General features: G+C 34.0%; 1 protein-coding gene across 2 annotated transcripts in view; it reads right to left on the bottom strand.

Annotated features, from left to right (window-relative positions):
* LOC122619610 overlaps window positions 1-15,895 on the bottom strand; it is a 56,637-nt gene that overhangs the window by 39,516 nt on the left and 1,226 nt on the right. Inside the window, exons 2-4 of one of the 2 annotated variants that reach the window (XM_043796635.1) lie at window positions 8,698-9,195; window positions 1,484-1,612; window positions 1,100-1,407 (exon numbers count right to left, since the gene is read on the bottom strand). In XM_043796635.1, the coding sequence (XP_043652570.1) occupies window positions 1,100-1,407; window positions 1,484-1,612; window positions 8,698-8,827 (567 nt within the window). In that variant the 5' untranslated portion in view covers window positions 8,828-9,195. Of the gene's footprint in view, window positions 1-1,099; window positions 1,408-1,483; window positions 1,613-4,387; window positions 4,488-8,697; window positions 9,196-15,895 lie in introns of those variants that run through there. The other variant, XM_043796636.1, reaches the window with a different exon arrangement.

The following is a 15,895-nucleotide window of genomic DNA, read 5'->3' as shown; positions in this document are numbered from 1 at the left end:
CTCGAACTATAAAACCTAGAAAGTTGAGATTCACCATGCAGACTACAGAGACATAGACGAAGTGAAAGTTTGTCGATTCATGTTTCCACGCCCACAAATCGCGCAAAACCGTCACGCCCACACTTATGAAAAATGTGTTGATATTTTTTCACAATTTTGTTAGTCTTTTAAATTTTCTCTCGATTTGCCAAAAGTCTTGTTGCCACCCCCACAAACTGCCAAAAACTGTTGTGTTTATATTCTCCTTCCTACATACTTTTCCCCGAACTGTGAGTGAGACAGCTTCTTTGGTTGCAACTTTCGTTTATTCTACGAGTTACGGATATAAATATACTTATCAAGATATGAGTGCTGACACTTAGTTTTACCAAAGACATTAGAATAATATAATTATGGTTTTACGCACCTACTTCTGGTCATAGTATTGAGGTATACTTAAAGTAAAAGTGGAAAACAACATTTTTAAACATCTGATAATTATAAATTTAAGAGAAAACGCAATAATCGAGTTTCTGGACTATCAGATAACCGTTACTCAGTTTGTTGGCACAGAAAGCTAGATAGACAAATAATTGACAAACAAAAATGTTACAATGTGGCAAAAACTAATTATTTAATTGAATGTATTGTATGGTATAGTTTAATATAAAATCAGTTGATTTCAGAACTTTTAAACCTTACCATTGTTGGTTTAATTTACCTCAATGACCAGAAGTAGTTCTTATAAACGCCCTGCAACGCTTCGTTCTACCTGTTACTCACTTTTTAACGAATCTAGTTAGCCGTGTTACTCCACGATTAAGGGAAAAATAAAAGCAGGAGGATAGTACGAAATTAGAAACATTTTATAGTATTATATAAGTAATCAAGCGAAAACATCTCTCAACAAGGTGAAAACTAGTGACGGGTCGCACTTTCTTTATACAAAAGTTCTGATATAAAGTTTTTTAACGAAAAATGTTTCTTTATTTAACTAATAAAATACAACATCAAAAGCTACATCAAAGCCATGCTACCTTTTACAGCTACGACATGCTAAGGGTGCAAAAAAAATACAAGTCTCATATCTTGTAGACTTGATAAAAAAATGTTCCAGTACCTGTAATGCATTTGGCCACATGCAGTTCTCAGAAGCGTCGTCAGTATTGTAATTAGTAATTTTCATATCGTCAACAGAGGGGGTCATGCTAGAAGTTGGTTCGGAGCTAGTGGCACTGCTGCTGTTGGATTCAGGAACGGGTTGTACTGGGACTGCAAGAGAGTGCCCTTCATTCATATATTCGTTAGACGGTATGTTTAGTGAGGGTGAGCCAAAGATCGATCCGCGAAGTAGGTGCTTTGTTCTACCTCGGATTTTTGATCCTCTTTCACCAGACCCAGGACATAATTCTTCGATACTGTAGCCGTCTGTAAAGTGGGTGCGTAAAAGTTAGATTTACCCCTTAATTCAAATTCAGGTTTAAAATGTGAGTGCATGCTTTACCTTTCGCAACAAACTTGTTGTACTGGGCAAACTCAATTGAAATACTAGTACCACGGGGACAGGCTATAACCACTTGATCCGAGTCACATGCCGCTTTCTGATATGTGCGCAAAGTAGCCGATAATAAAGCTATGTCAAAAGAAAATAGAATAGAGCATTAAATAGCTGTAGTAATTAAACCTAATAAATACCAGTTATAAGTAAAGTTTCAAAATGTGCTTTATATATTACTCGCATTTTTATACCCGTTACTCGTAGAGTACTTAAAAAGTATTTTATTATTTGTTTACTGATGTGCTCAAATATTGTGGACCAGCCCACTTTGATGCCTACAAACCGCAAAAAGTGACTTTAATATTTCCTTTTCGTTGAAAAGTATGTAACAGGTAGAAGTTAGCATTTCCGACCATATAAAGTATATATATTCTTGAGTCTATCTAGCTAAGTTTGTCTGTCCGTCCGTCCGTATGAACGTCAAGATCTCAGGAACTATAAAAGCTAGAAAGTTGAGAATAAGCATGCAGACTCCGGAAGACGCCTAAAAACCGCACAACACTGCCACGCCCACCGTTTAGAAAAATGTGTGCCCCTTTTTTCATTTTATTATTTGCCTTTCCAATTTCTATCGATACGCTAAAAAAATTGTGGCCACCCCTACTCTAACGCCCACAAGCCACCCATAACTCCCAAGCCCTCAATTTAAAAATTTTTTTTTTATTATAATTTTATTATTTTCTTGCTCATTTCATCGATATGCCAATTTCTATGAATCTCTCGTTCGCACTGCCACTAGCTGAGTAACGGGAATCGAGTAACTCAAATAGCGTTTTTAACGGGAATTGGACGGATGTGGTTCACCTATTAGGAGTAAAGTATATAATTAAGACAAATTGGTATCATATAAAGTATGTGATATCTCTCAAGCTGGGAAAGAATAATACCTAAATTTTTAAAAAGCAACCCTTTTTTCGGGCATACTGTTATTTTAATGAAAATAAATTAAATAATTTTTCAAAATTGTGGGCTGGACGGTTTTGGGCAGCTTGTGAGCGTTAGAATGGGCGTTGCAAAAAGTTTTTTTGGTAAATCGATAGAAATTTACAAGACATAAAAAAATTAAAAAATATTAAAACATTTTTGAAAAGTGGGGGCTTAGCAGTTTTGGGCGGTTTGTGGCAACATTTGGAAACAACCTTGCGCTGCCTATGGAAGCTACATGTTTAATCCCACAAGTTTAGCTTTTATATATCAAATCGCTTATACGGACAGACGGACATACCCTATTACTCTTTGAGTAAAGAGTATAATTACATTATTGGAAAATAAATATTTTAAAAATTTTACCATTAATTGTCAATCAATGAGATATCAAATACCTTTGGAGATATCTTTGGCATTTGAGTTCGTTAACTTATACACCAGCTAAGAATAAAACCTTTTGTATGTATTACTGTGCAGATTGGGATAGGTCTTATTAAATGTTTAAGGAAATAGCTGGCTTAACTCCAGTTGACCTTAGCGCCGAGCTCAAAAGAAATTTCGCTCGAACGGTGTCGTTGTTTTACGAAAAGGGAGCGTTTCGTATTCATTGGTTTCTGCCAAAGAAAACCTTGCTGTTGTGAAACTAAGCCTCGAATTTCAAGACAAAATTTGTTCTATGTAAATATTACAAGTTTTAATTTTTGGATATGACCAAAAAATCTGATTATGTAATGCATACAAAATTGTAATGATAAAAAATTAAAACGTTGTCTTTTTCTTATTGGCAACTCCAAAGGCCATCGCTGGTGACTGATATATTTGCCGACAAGTAACAGATTTAAGACATTAGATCTAGCTCAAACAGAAATTAAATTTTCAAACAATTAAATACAATTCAAGAACAAGAGAGAAAGCATTAGTCGAGTTCCCCGACTATCTGATACCCGTTACTCAGCTAGTGGAAGTGCGAAGGAGACTCTTCAACACTAACAGTTTTTGGCGGTTTGTGGTCGTTAGAATGGGCTTGGCAAAAAGTTTTTTGGCAAATCGAGAGAAATTTAAACAAAAATGTACAAACAAAACTGTGAAAAAATATCAAAACTTTTTTAAAAGTGTGGGCGTGAAGTGTGTAGGCGTATGTTTATCTACTCGTGTTGCCACACCCAATCTAACGCCCACAAATCGCCCAAATTGTCAGGCCAAAACTTTTAGAAACTGTTTTGACTTTTTTTCCGTTTTATTGTTTGTCTTGATAATTTTTATCGCTTTACGAAAAACGCTTTGGCCACACCGCTTCACACCCACTCCTTTAAACAATTTATAAACTTTTTTTCCTTTAAATTTATTTTTTTTCCAATTTCTATTGATATGCCAGAAAAATGTGTAAATTTCTCGTTCTCATCGGAGAACTCGACTATTGCGTTCTCTCTTGTTTTTTACTGGTTTCCTTATAATAATTACAGCTTAACATGATTTAAAAATGAGAAGAATTTATTATAATGTCAACCGAAATTTATAGCTTTCTCAATGTAACTTATTACATTTAGTGCAGAATTGTTAGTTAGAATCATTGTATTTTATCAAACGCATTTTCGTAAACTACATATAAAATTAATCATAAAAGTTAATCCTGAAATAAATTATATATATGGGCAATTCCGTGCTGTCGCACGGAACATTTGTACGCTTTTAAAGGAAAAAAATACACAATTAAAGCATTTTAAATTTGACGAGTAGGTTTAAATTATTACTCTTCCATAGCTCTATTATTGGTGAAAAAGTTGAGTTCGGCCAACTTTTCATTTTAAAGATAATTGCAAACAACTACCGCTGTCGCACGGGACAAAAAATGGAAGTAATGGTTGACCTTCGCGTGGAATTGCCCATATCTTAAAATCGCTCAAGTGCATTAACCTTGCTTACCCAAAGGATCGATGCGAAAAATGATTTCCCCATCTGCCGTGGCGGTGCTAATGATACACATGACCGACAGCACCAACGCCCTGGGCTTCCAGTAATCCATCCTCTGGCAGAGGCGAGAGACTTATAATCAGTAAATCGACTTGCGGTGAAGCATAGGAAGCCTTTGCCGGCCTCGTATGTCACTCGCATTAGAATCCAAGCTCTTCCTGTTGACTTTTTAAATTTGCCACTCATGGGTTGGTTAAATCAGCCCATATAAAACTACAAAAAGTCGAAATCTATAACTTTTCGACAATCACTTCATTGTATAATTAAGCGCACATATTTATTATAAGCTTTAACTTTGAAGATTAATGTAAAACTCGGATTAATATATAATATTAATATATTATAAACGCTATGGGCTAAGAGAAATTATAATGGTCCTTGTATAAGCGGCCTGGCCTCACTGAATCAACACCACCTATAAGCCCAGCAGCAAAGGCATTCAAATTCATCTTCACGAGCATATGAACGATTTGAGATTGGAGTGGTATCCAAAAAATATTGTCACTATTAGACCACTTTCGATTTTCTGAAATATGAACTTTGTCAAACAATACAGTAAGATGTGTACGCTTCTGTCTTCGACAGCATTCCGAATATTAGTTAGTGGAGATTTAAATTGCAAAATATTATTTTGAACTATGCTGAAATCTCCAACGAACATAGACCTTCGGCGTAATTTCCAAATTTCTTTGCTTTTTTATGGTATTTGTAATTTTCTCTTTATATTTAAATTTGCATTAGGCAAATGAAAAATTTCTTCTGGAACGGAAGCAGCCGCTTTTATTTAAATTTTAACAACAGAATGACTCTCGCTTTTAGACGATTGTCATCGATAGGACACCTGGAGGTCGAAGTCTTGTTGTGAATTACCATTTTTTTATTTGGTCAGTGACATGCTTTTTGAAAATTTATACTTATCAATAAATCAAACAAATTTATGTTAAATCTTTATACTTAAATATAGAGTATTCAGAACAATTTTCAGATCGATTTACCAATAACTGTCTGAACGTGAAAATTCTCACCCTTTCAAAATTTTTTCTGAGAAAAACTGACCTAAGTTTACCTTAGTGATCATATCGTTGGAACTAATCGAAATTTGGTTTTGAAACTAACAATTAATCGTAGTAAATAAATATATTTCGCATTTCTAACTATCTATACTTTCCCACTAACGCTCTTAAGGGACACATGTCGTCGGGGGTGGCTAAATTACGAAGGGCGCTAAATTCTTGGCTGCCGGCTTTTAGGGCTCCATATATTTTAGTTCGGTGCATTATTTGGGATGGACAAGAAAGATGAGACGAATGCAGCACTTTTTGGTCTCTCTATTGTATTGATATTATTATATTTTACTTTTTGACTGTTCCGAGAACACATACACATTTAAAGGTTCTCCCCTAGCTCGTTATGAAAAAACATGTGCAAATATACGTTTGCTTCCGATTTCATCAAGTACAGCGCGTGACAGGCGGTACGCTTTCAGATAGTACTAGTATCTCAAACTACACACGTCCGCGACGATGGGAGATTTACGGTGAACTACTGTATTTTCCGCCAGGACTCGGAATTAGGACGTTGTCATCGAAGCCGAGTGCCATCGCGCACCTTCATCGTCGAGCTGTCGACAAGGAAATTCTCTCAGTAGCAACAGAGGTCCAGCAAATCGACTCTTAATAAGGATAACGGCGCATGTCGTTTTTGGTAAAGAGAGCCAGAGCTGTTCCTTTGACAAAAGAACCTTTCACCATTCGGAATTGTGATTGTGGGTCAGTGTAACTGCCGCACTCGTATCTTTTTTCTTAGTTTTATTTCTGCGGAGTCGAACTTGTTTAATTTTATATAAATATAATCCTACGACTTCCGGAATATCTGACTATTCGTTTCGTATCATATTCAATTTATTACTCAGACACTATCAATAAGCAAACACAAATGTAACATTTGGATATAATTTCCATTTTATATGAACAAAAAAAAAACGAGTTAGCAGTAGCGGTTAGAACAAGTGAACAAGCTAATACTGGCTGCACATCCAATTCAGAAATCTGAAAATAAATTCTGTTCACTTTTTTTTTGCTATTCATTGCAAAAACTGTGCACTTTAGGTGAATCAAAAAATGTTCTCTGGTTTTTGATTATTAAAAAATCTTTAATCGGAACCATAATATTTGTTAGAAATGTCTTTTTTATTATTATTTTCATTACAACTTTTAAAGGGATGGAAATTTAAATATTTTTTCATACTTAAAAAGTTTTTTGCGTTTAGTAAAAGAGATACTTATAATAAATGCAATAAGCTTTTATTATTTGATTTCAAAACGCGAAACTGATCAAATCAAAGTTTAATAAGGTGTTGCATATGTTAAATCAGTCATTTTGTAAAATTTTTGTATAATAAAAATTTTTGCAATATCTTTGATATATACGCATACTTTATAGAGCATTTTGCCAAATTTATTTTGATGTTTTCTCACCCCTATTTTCTTAAGTATAACAAAATATATTTCATCTTTCCATTTCTGCCAAATTCCTTTTTTTTGGTTTTACCAGCTTTCACATCCGTTATATGTATGTATATACATAGATACATATATCTTAGAACATTTTTATATCGTTATATCGTTAGGAAACGTATTTAAGTTTAAAATATCGTTTACCTAAAATCGGCCTTTAAGATGTCAATTCACTTTTCATTCATTTTCGGTCTGGGATAAATATAAAATTTTTAACGTCCAAGTCACTTTAAATAATACCGTTACTCGTAGAGTAAAAGAATTCGTTAAAAAATTTGTAAAGGGTAGAATGACACGTTTCCGACCAAAAAAAGTATAAAACAAGAGAGAATGCTATAGTCAAGTTTCTCGACTACCTGATACCCATTACTCAGCTAGTGGAAGTGCGAAGGAGACATTTTTAACACTGACAGTCTTTGCCGGTTTGTGGGCGTTAGAGTGGGCGTGGCAAAACGATTTTTGGTAAATCGAGAAAAATGTACAAGACTAACATAAATCTGACATTTTTCCAAAGTTTGGGCGTGTCAGTTTTGGGCGGTTTGTCGGCGTCGGGGTGAACGTGGCAAAAAGTTTTTCTGCAAATCGATAGAAATTTACAATACTAATAACAAATTATCAAAACAATTTTCAAAAGTGTGGGCGTGGCAGCTTTGCGCGGCTTGTGGGCGTTAGAGTGGGCGTGGCAAATATTTTTTTAGCAAATCGATAGATTAATACAAAATTTCAAGCGGCTTGTGGGCGTTAGAGTGGGCGTGGCAACATGAATCAACGAACTTGCGCTGCGTCCATGTCTCTGTATGCTTAATCTTTCTAAGTCTCTGTTCAACTCTCTAACTGCTATTGTTTCCGAGATCTCAACCTTCATACGGACGGACTTGATATGGTCATAAACGCTTTCTTCTGCCTGTTACATACTTTTCAACGAATCTAGTATACGAGTGACAATCTTTTGAATAAGACTAGGCACTAGAAACTGCATTTATTTTATTAATCTTGTTCACCTTTTAGTTTCCGATATCTTGACTTTCATATTGACATCCTGATGGACAATATACCTAATAGAGTACTTAATCTTAATTGTTATAACGTCTTACCACTTCTACTTCTAGGTCCGTTATAAAAAAGCTTTCTAAAGCTCAACATTGGGATTTTAACTTTTGATTAACCTTTATTTTAAATTCGCCCTGTATAACAGCAACACTATTACATAAATCGGTTTTGCCAGTAGCAATCTGTAGAAATATTATGGCATTAGCAAATATCAAAACCGTTATGGCGCGTGCGCAAGACATGGTTTTAAACATAGCTCAACTTTTAGGGGGCGTGGAAAATAGAAACGAAAATTGTACATGATTGTACTACTCCAAAACAGTTCATGTCATTCCGTTATACAGAATGGATTACGCTTATGCAGTAACACTGCTATTGTACATTCGAATTATATAGTGATTTTTGATGCTGATGTTTTGTTCTTTTACATGGTTCCTTAATAGTTTGCAGATTTAAAGGCAACGTCTATTGGCCAATGTGAACGGTAGTATGTGAACTATAATCAGAGCTGCACTCGTTCTGGTCTTGTGGTTGAGAACCCCATACCAACGCGGCAGTATTGGGTCTTTTCAATCGCAATGTATCGTAGTCGCGCTATTGCGATATTTGTAACATCCAAAAAACTCAGGGCAATGAAATTTGACCAAGATACCATTCGGTTAGGAAAAGATAATAATGCTTAAGAAGGCGTCTTACCCAATTTTTCTCCACAGAATACAGAGTTCAGGGACATTGTCCATATTAAAGCCCATCCAATAAGCACCACACGATGACGAAAGGGTTGTGGGTATGAGGTGTGTCTTTTCGATGCCAGGCGCGACTCCATTACAAAGACGCCGCCGTATGGCGCAGCTGTGGCTTCAGATGACAGCAAGTTCAGTGTACTTCAACCACTTATTCTTGAATGAATGCAAATGCGTAAATGTACGATTTGGTGCACTATTGTATGCTGGTGTTATTAGAAAACGGTTTTTAATTTTTTCCTAGTTTCTCCGTGCTTGGGATAGGATTTTTAACATTTGGATTCATTTCACTACATTAACATTCACAATTTATCCATACTAGATAAGGTAGAATATTTTTTCGAGGAACTTTTTGTCAGTCTAACTTAAATAGTAGTTTCAATTTGATAAATGATTTTTGATGTTTCCTTAATTTTTTGTATGAGTTCTGCCAAACTTCCGAAAACGAAATCTGTAGGGGAATAAAAATACATTAAAAAATACATTTTAAACTAGAAATGTAATGGTTAAAGCTGCAATGTTTGTATGTTATTTATTATCAAATCGCAGTAAGTAACGCAGAAGTAACAATCACACAGATTCGATAGCGGGATCATTTTCAACGTATCTAGTAACTCGATAATAGCGTTCAAAGGGATTTAAAAGGAACTTTAAAACTGAAATTATATTTCTGTTCATGTTTTTACTTGTCGTAAAAGTTTATTTAAGTGCCTTGGAGTATAATGGATCACAGCATCTGAGCCCCTGAAGCATGTGTTCAGCTACAAATCTGTAACCAAATTTAAAAAGCAAGCTCAGATATTAACAAGAAGTAACTCTAGTTGAGTTTCTCGATGATAAGATACTCGTTACTCTTTTAGTGGAAGGGCGAGAAAGAAATTGAAATTTTAAAATATAGATGGTAATTGACAATACATAAAATAAATTAAAAATAACTGTTATCAAAAGTGTGTGCGTGACAATTTCGGACGCCTTGTGGGAGAACTTATACTTCAGAACTAAATACTTGATTGGCGCAGCCGGTAGGTTACCGAAAAAAAAGTCCTAGTAAATTCGTACGTGAAAAGGTAATTTGTATGACCAAATTATCCATCAGATTGTGCATGCGAATTTACCGCAGCAAAGTGAATCGGTAGCTTTTACAATTAAAGTGGCTCAATCGGTATCCGCCCAAGAACCTGTGTGTCCTTGTTATATTAAAAACCCTTTTTTTAGTCGCCCGCTACGCAATAGAGACTAAGGTATAAGATAATATACCAAAGTACACAGTGTAGTTCACATAAGACTCGACATACTCTAGCAGTCTGTGAACATGAACAAAAACAGTAGTCCGATTAAACAAAAACAAGCGTGTCCGCTACATAACAAAGAACGTATTTTAAACAAATAAAATTAAAATGCCATTATCAGTTGATAATATAACCCAACTTCTTTGACAAATACGCCAAATGCATCAGTTCTCTAGAGAGCGAAGTCTCAGTTCGTTTATCCTGGAGGAACTTTTGCGACGCATGTATTGTATATCATACCAGGTAATTTACGTCAATTTTGTGAGCAATTAGAATATAAATCTATCATTATTATTAAAAAGTTACCCTAGAAATCTGCCAAAACTATTTATTAGTTTATTCACAAGCAATGGCAACCACGCTAAAAAATACTATTCAACGCTGACTTCCTGATAGGGCGTGCATGACCCTAGCAAGGAATGACATTTAGATCGTTCAAAAATAAATACAAATTGTTCAACAAGAAGGTTTTATGAAGACCCCGCACTAAAATCAAACACTAATACCTATACTATAATAATTCAAAACAAAAACTGCCACCCCAATCGACAATTGGTTATCTCTTTTAATCCATTCATATACTCATTCGTTTTTACCATTTTATGCCATTCTGTTAGGAAACAAAGTATTAATTAAAAATAACGGTGGTATAAATTATTTTAGAAAATAAACATTTATCAGAGGAAAAATATTCCTCCATAAAAAACTTCAGCCATGTGATAGAAATTCAACAAGAAATTTTAAAGAAATTATACTTGAAAACCAATTTACAGCTGAAATAAACTACGCATTAAACAATTACATTAAGTCACGAAATTAAGACCTTTCACGAGAACTTAGTATATAAAAGAACCAATTCATATATATTTGCTTATGAAGCTAGAATTAACACGCAAATTGAAGAAATACTGCAACAAGGCATTATACATATTTGAAAGCGGCTCCCCCTATTGCAGTCCATTATAGATTGTTCCCAAAAAGATGGATGCCTTTGACACACAAAAATTCGTATTGGTCGTCGACTATCAAAACTTAAGTAAAATACTCATAAACGGTAAATTCACAATTTCTTGCATGCCATTTGGTTTGAAAAGCCCCAGAAACTTTCCAGCGTTACGTGAACTTCGTCCTAAAGAACTCTTTAACAATTATTTTTAGATGATTTTACCGTCTACTCAACAGCTCTTACTGAACATTCGGACTCACCAAAGAAAGTTTCATAGAAACTAAAAGAGGTACATCTTAAGTTCCAGTTAGACAAATGTAAACGTTCGCAAAAACAAACAAATTTCTTGGGTCATACAATAAGTCCAGATGGTATGCGACCCAATGAAACACCAGTAAAAGCGATCAAAATATATATATTTTTGCAAAAAATAGCAAAACTAATCAACTTTTTTTCCAAAAAATGAGCTTAAATTAATAAAAAGAACGAAGCATATAATATATCTTTCGAAAAATTAAAAACCCGTGTCATGAATGACCCCGTTCTCATTTGTCCTGCCAAACAAAAACATTTGAAGTTACTTCGGACACTAGCAATTTTGCAATAAGAGTTCGTATAATCACAAGATAATAACCAATTTTGTTTAACTTTAAACGATCACTAAAAGAATTACACTACTCGTACAATAGAAAATTAGTTATTGGACATTGTTTGGGCAACTAAATATTAAAAAAGAACCTAATACCCTAATAACCCTTTATAATAAATTACTTTCTAAACGATACTAGCGTAATTTACATAGATAATGACAGTGACACATCCATTCTTCCACATAATAACGTAATATAACGTAATTAAGTTCAAGGACATTATCTCTTACGCTGAATTCAAGGAATTCATTATTACTCAACACATAAGGTTGCTACACCCTGGTATCGAAAACTTTATATGACTTCTTAAAGAAACTCACTATTTTTTTGACCATAACAAATTAATTCAAAATATCATTAATAATTGCGAAGTCTGCAATCTTGCAAAAACAGAACGTTGACCAACGAAACTTATTTTTTAAAAATCTATCTGATACCCGTTAATCAGCTAGTGGAAGTACGAAGGAGAACACTGATCGTTTTTGGAGCTTGTGGGCGTTAGAGTGGGAGTGGCAAAATCAATAGATATTTACAAGACTAACAAAAATGTGAAAAAATGTCAAAACATTTTTTAAAAGTGTGGTCGTGGCAGCTTGTATTCGTTAAAGACTAATAAAAAAATATTAAAACATTTTTCCAAAGTGTGGGCGTGGCAGTTTTGGGCGCTTTGTGGGCGTTAGAGTGGGTGTGGCAACATGGGTAAACAAACAATGCTGCTTCTATGCCACTCCACTGCTTCTATGCCACTATGCAGACTCCGCATGCTGAATCTTAACTTTCTAGCTGTTATAGTTCCTGAGATCTCAACGGTCATACGGACGGACAGACAGTCCGACAGACGACAGCCAGATCAACTCCGCTATTGATCCTGATCAAGAATATATATATTATTTTTCTATATACTTGGTCGCAAACGCTTCCTTCTGCCTGTTAAATACTTTTCAACGAATCTAGTATACCCTCTTACTTTACGAGTAATGGGTATATAATAACCCCAGAAACAAATAATCCAAGACAACTATACGTACTGATTTTTATGACGTCCCTTATAAAAACAAATAGTAGAGATTGACTAGATGCCAAAAAAGAATTAAATAGAATTTTTAACGACATGGGAAAACCACAGAAAATCAAAGCAGACACAGTCTCGGCGTTTATGTGCAACACTTTAAAATTTCGGCTGAATAATGAAGGAAAAAAAATTGATATCACCACGAGCAAACAGGAATAGCAGATATAGAACGCCTACCCAAAACAATAAATGACAAGATACGCATTTACAATACTGAAACTAATAGAGAATATACGGAAAGAAGAATAGAAACAATTTTATACGCATAAAACCACAAAACTAAACATAACACAACCGTACAGATACAAGCTAACAATTTATTTTACGCAGGCACCTATCCAGATGATAAACAGCAATTAAATAAAAAAAAAATTAATGAAAAACGCCAAACTATGAAATTGACACAAAATATTGACAAGACAAGTCCAAAATGTATGAGTCCCTATAGGAAAACAGGAAGGATTGAACAATGAATGAAATGACGAAAAACAAATTTAACGAAAGCAATGCCAAAATGCAACACATTATAAAGGTAAAGTTAAAAAGAACAAAATTATTAATACCAGCTAACACTTACTGCCAACCCGCATAATCGGATTCATAATAATAATAAATAAATAAAGTCTTTCATGATGAAGTAAACTACAACAGTAACAATCGAAACCCTACTAAAACAGTTAAGGATTTATATATTTTATGCATCACTGTTTCACAATTAACATAACACAAATTGAAGAAACAAATAACAACCTTATTTAAAAAAAGTCAGGAATTTAATAACATAACACAACAAATTTACCTAATTGAAAAAAATAAAATAAACGGTATTTGTATAACCAAACGTAACAAACGACGACTGTTTAACTTCGTAGGCTCCATCTACAATTACCTTTTTGGCACATTAGACGAAGACGACAGTCAAAATACTGAAAAACAAATTTCATCCCTATAACAAAGCTTTACGATGCTTTTGCGATTGACAGTTTAAATCACGTTATTGAAGACCTTTAATAAAGGCATCAAAATTATTAATACCCATTCAAAATGAATAGAAAAAGCTCGAAAAATATCACTTTAATATAAAATATTGAAATATTTTACTGAGTATATCACGACTATAAATATTGAATCCAAAAACTTCTTGGTAAGGTTAACTATACAAATTTAATGGATATGAAATCTTTTGCCTACCGCTACCTAATGTCCCACATTCCCACAAACACAATTGAACAGCCTACATTCCATATTACCCCTTACCACGACAATTGCAGACAAATTATTATTGAAAACAAAGAAGGCAAATTTTATGTATACATTAATTATGTTTTAAATATAAACAAATTGATAAACAAAAAATATTATCAAAGACCATTCCATTGTTAGTATAATCAAACACCAAACACCAACTTGTACTTTCCAGAAATATTGTAAACCATTTTACATTCAATACATGATACCTAATATACTTATAACTTCGAATATGAATCGGAAAAAACTTAATCAAATTTGTAACACTAAAAATATTATAACAATATTCAATTGTGCATCAGAGTCAAAAGAACTATGAATCAATATTAAATAATATTCGACAAAACACAAGCCTAATATTTCTCGAACATGTAACAAAAAAAAAAAGATTATTATAAAAGATACAAATATTGCAATCCATGAAAATGTATTAATAATCCTCATTTTAGTATAAGCTATAATTTTCACACTTTACCCTTACATGAAATGTACAACATGCAAACAAGTTAACAAAAATATTGACACAGAGAGAGCGCTATAGCCGAGTTCCTCGACTATCTGATACCCGTTACTCAACTAGTGAAAGTGCGAAGAAGAAATTTTAACACTGACAGTCTTTGGCGTTTTGTGGGCGTTAGAGTGGGCGTGGCAAAAAGTTTTTTGGCAAATCGAGAGCAATTTACGAAGTAACAAAAATGTAAAAAGAGATAAAAACATTTTTCTAAAGTGTGGGCTTGGCATTTTTGAGCGATTCGTGGGCGTTAGAGTGGGCGGTGCAATAGTTTTTTTGCAAATCAATAGAGAGTTACAAGACTAACAAACAAATGAAAAAATATTAAAACGTTTTTCAAACGTACGGGCGTAGCAGTTTTGGGCTGTTTGTAGGCTCTAAAGTGGCAACATGGGTCAACAAACTTGCGCTGCGTCTATGTATCTGGAATCTACATACTGAATCTCAACTTTCTAGCTCTTATAGTTCCTGAGATCTCGGCGTTCATACGGACGGACAGACAGACGGACGGAATCTAAAAGATGACTTATTCATTCTCCACATGAAAAATTTAAGCCGATCTTTTGAAAATGTTCACTCTTCAAAAGCCTTCATTTTCCAATACACAAACCGTTAAACGATAGAAAGCTTAAATTCTCGATAAGCAAACATGTAAAGCTCCGTAGATCCTTAAGGTTTGCTAGAACATAAGAATAATTTTTTTACAATCTGGTGTAAGCCATCAAAATAAAATTATATTTTTTATTGAAATGATCACCAAAATACTTAACAATATATGTATACATTAAGGGGTCTGAAACGTTTCCTTTTACCTGTCAAATAATCTTTAACGAATCTAGTATACCCCTTTTAAGATACGATTAACTGTTGTAGTTGATTTTGTCGACTATCAGGTACCCTTTACTCAGCTAGCGTGCATGTGAGCGTGGCCATAATAATTTTGGGAATACCAATAAAATTGGAAGGCCAAAAAAAAAAATTAAATAATTTTTAAAAAGTGTGTGGGCGCTACATTGGCCACAGTAACATGAAAAAATTCAGAAGTTATTTAAAAGTGTAGGCGTGACGGTTTTGGGATATGTAAGAATGGGAATGGTGTTCTTTTGAAACTTATTTATTAGAATCTGACTACAAAAATTCAACCTTCTAGCTTTAATAATTTTTGAAATATCGACGTTGATACGGACAGACGACGGACATACAGATGGAAGAAAAATATATACATCGGCCAGGTCGAAACGCTTCTTTGTGTCTCTTAATTTAACGGGTATTAGAAAGAATTTTCTGTCTAAAAAAACGAGAAATTAACTTTAAAGGATACTGACTTTGCCAAACCGATGTTTATATTCATTGCATCTTAAACAATCCCGCAAATATAAAAAGTTTACTATGCAATTTTTCTTGAATTTTAAGAATCTTTTTAAGACAGCTAAAA

This window comes from Drosophila teissieri, chromosome 3R, assembly GCF_016746235.2.
Source record: "Drosophila teissieri strain GT53w chromosome 3R, Prin_Dtei_1.1, whole genome shotgun sequence".
NCBI lineage: Eukaryota > Metazoa > Arthropoda > Insecta > Diptera > Drosophilidae > Drosophila > Drosophila teissieri.
This window is presented reverse-complemented; position numbering and strand designations above follow the sequence as displayed.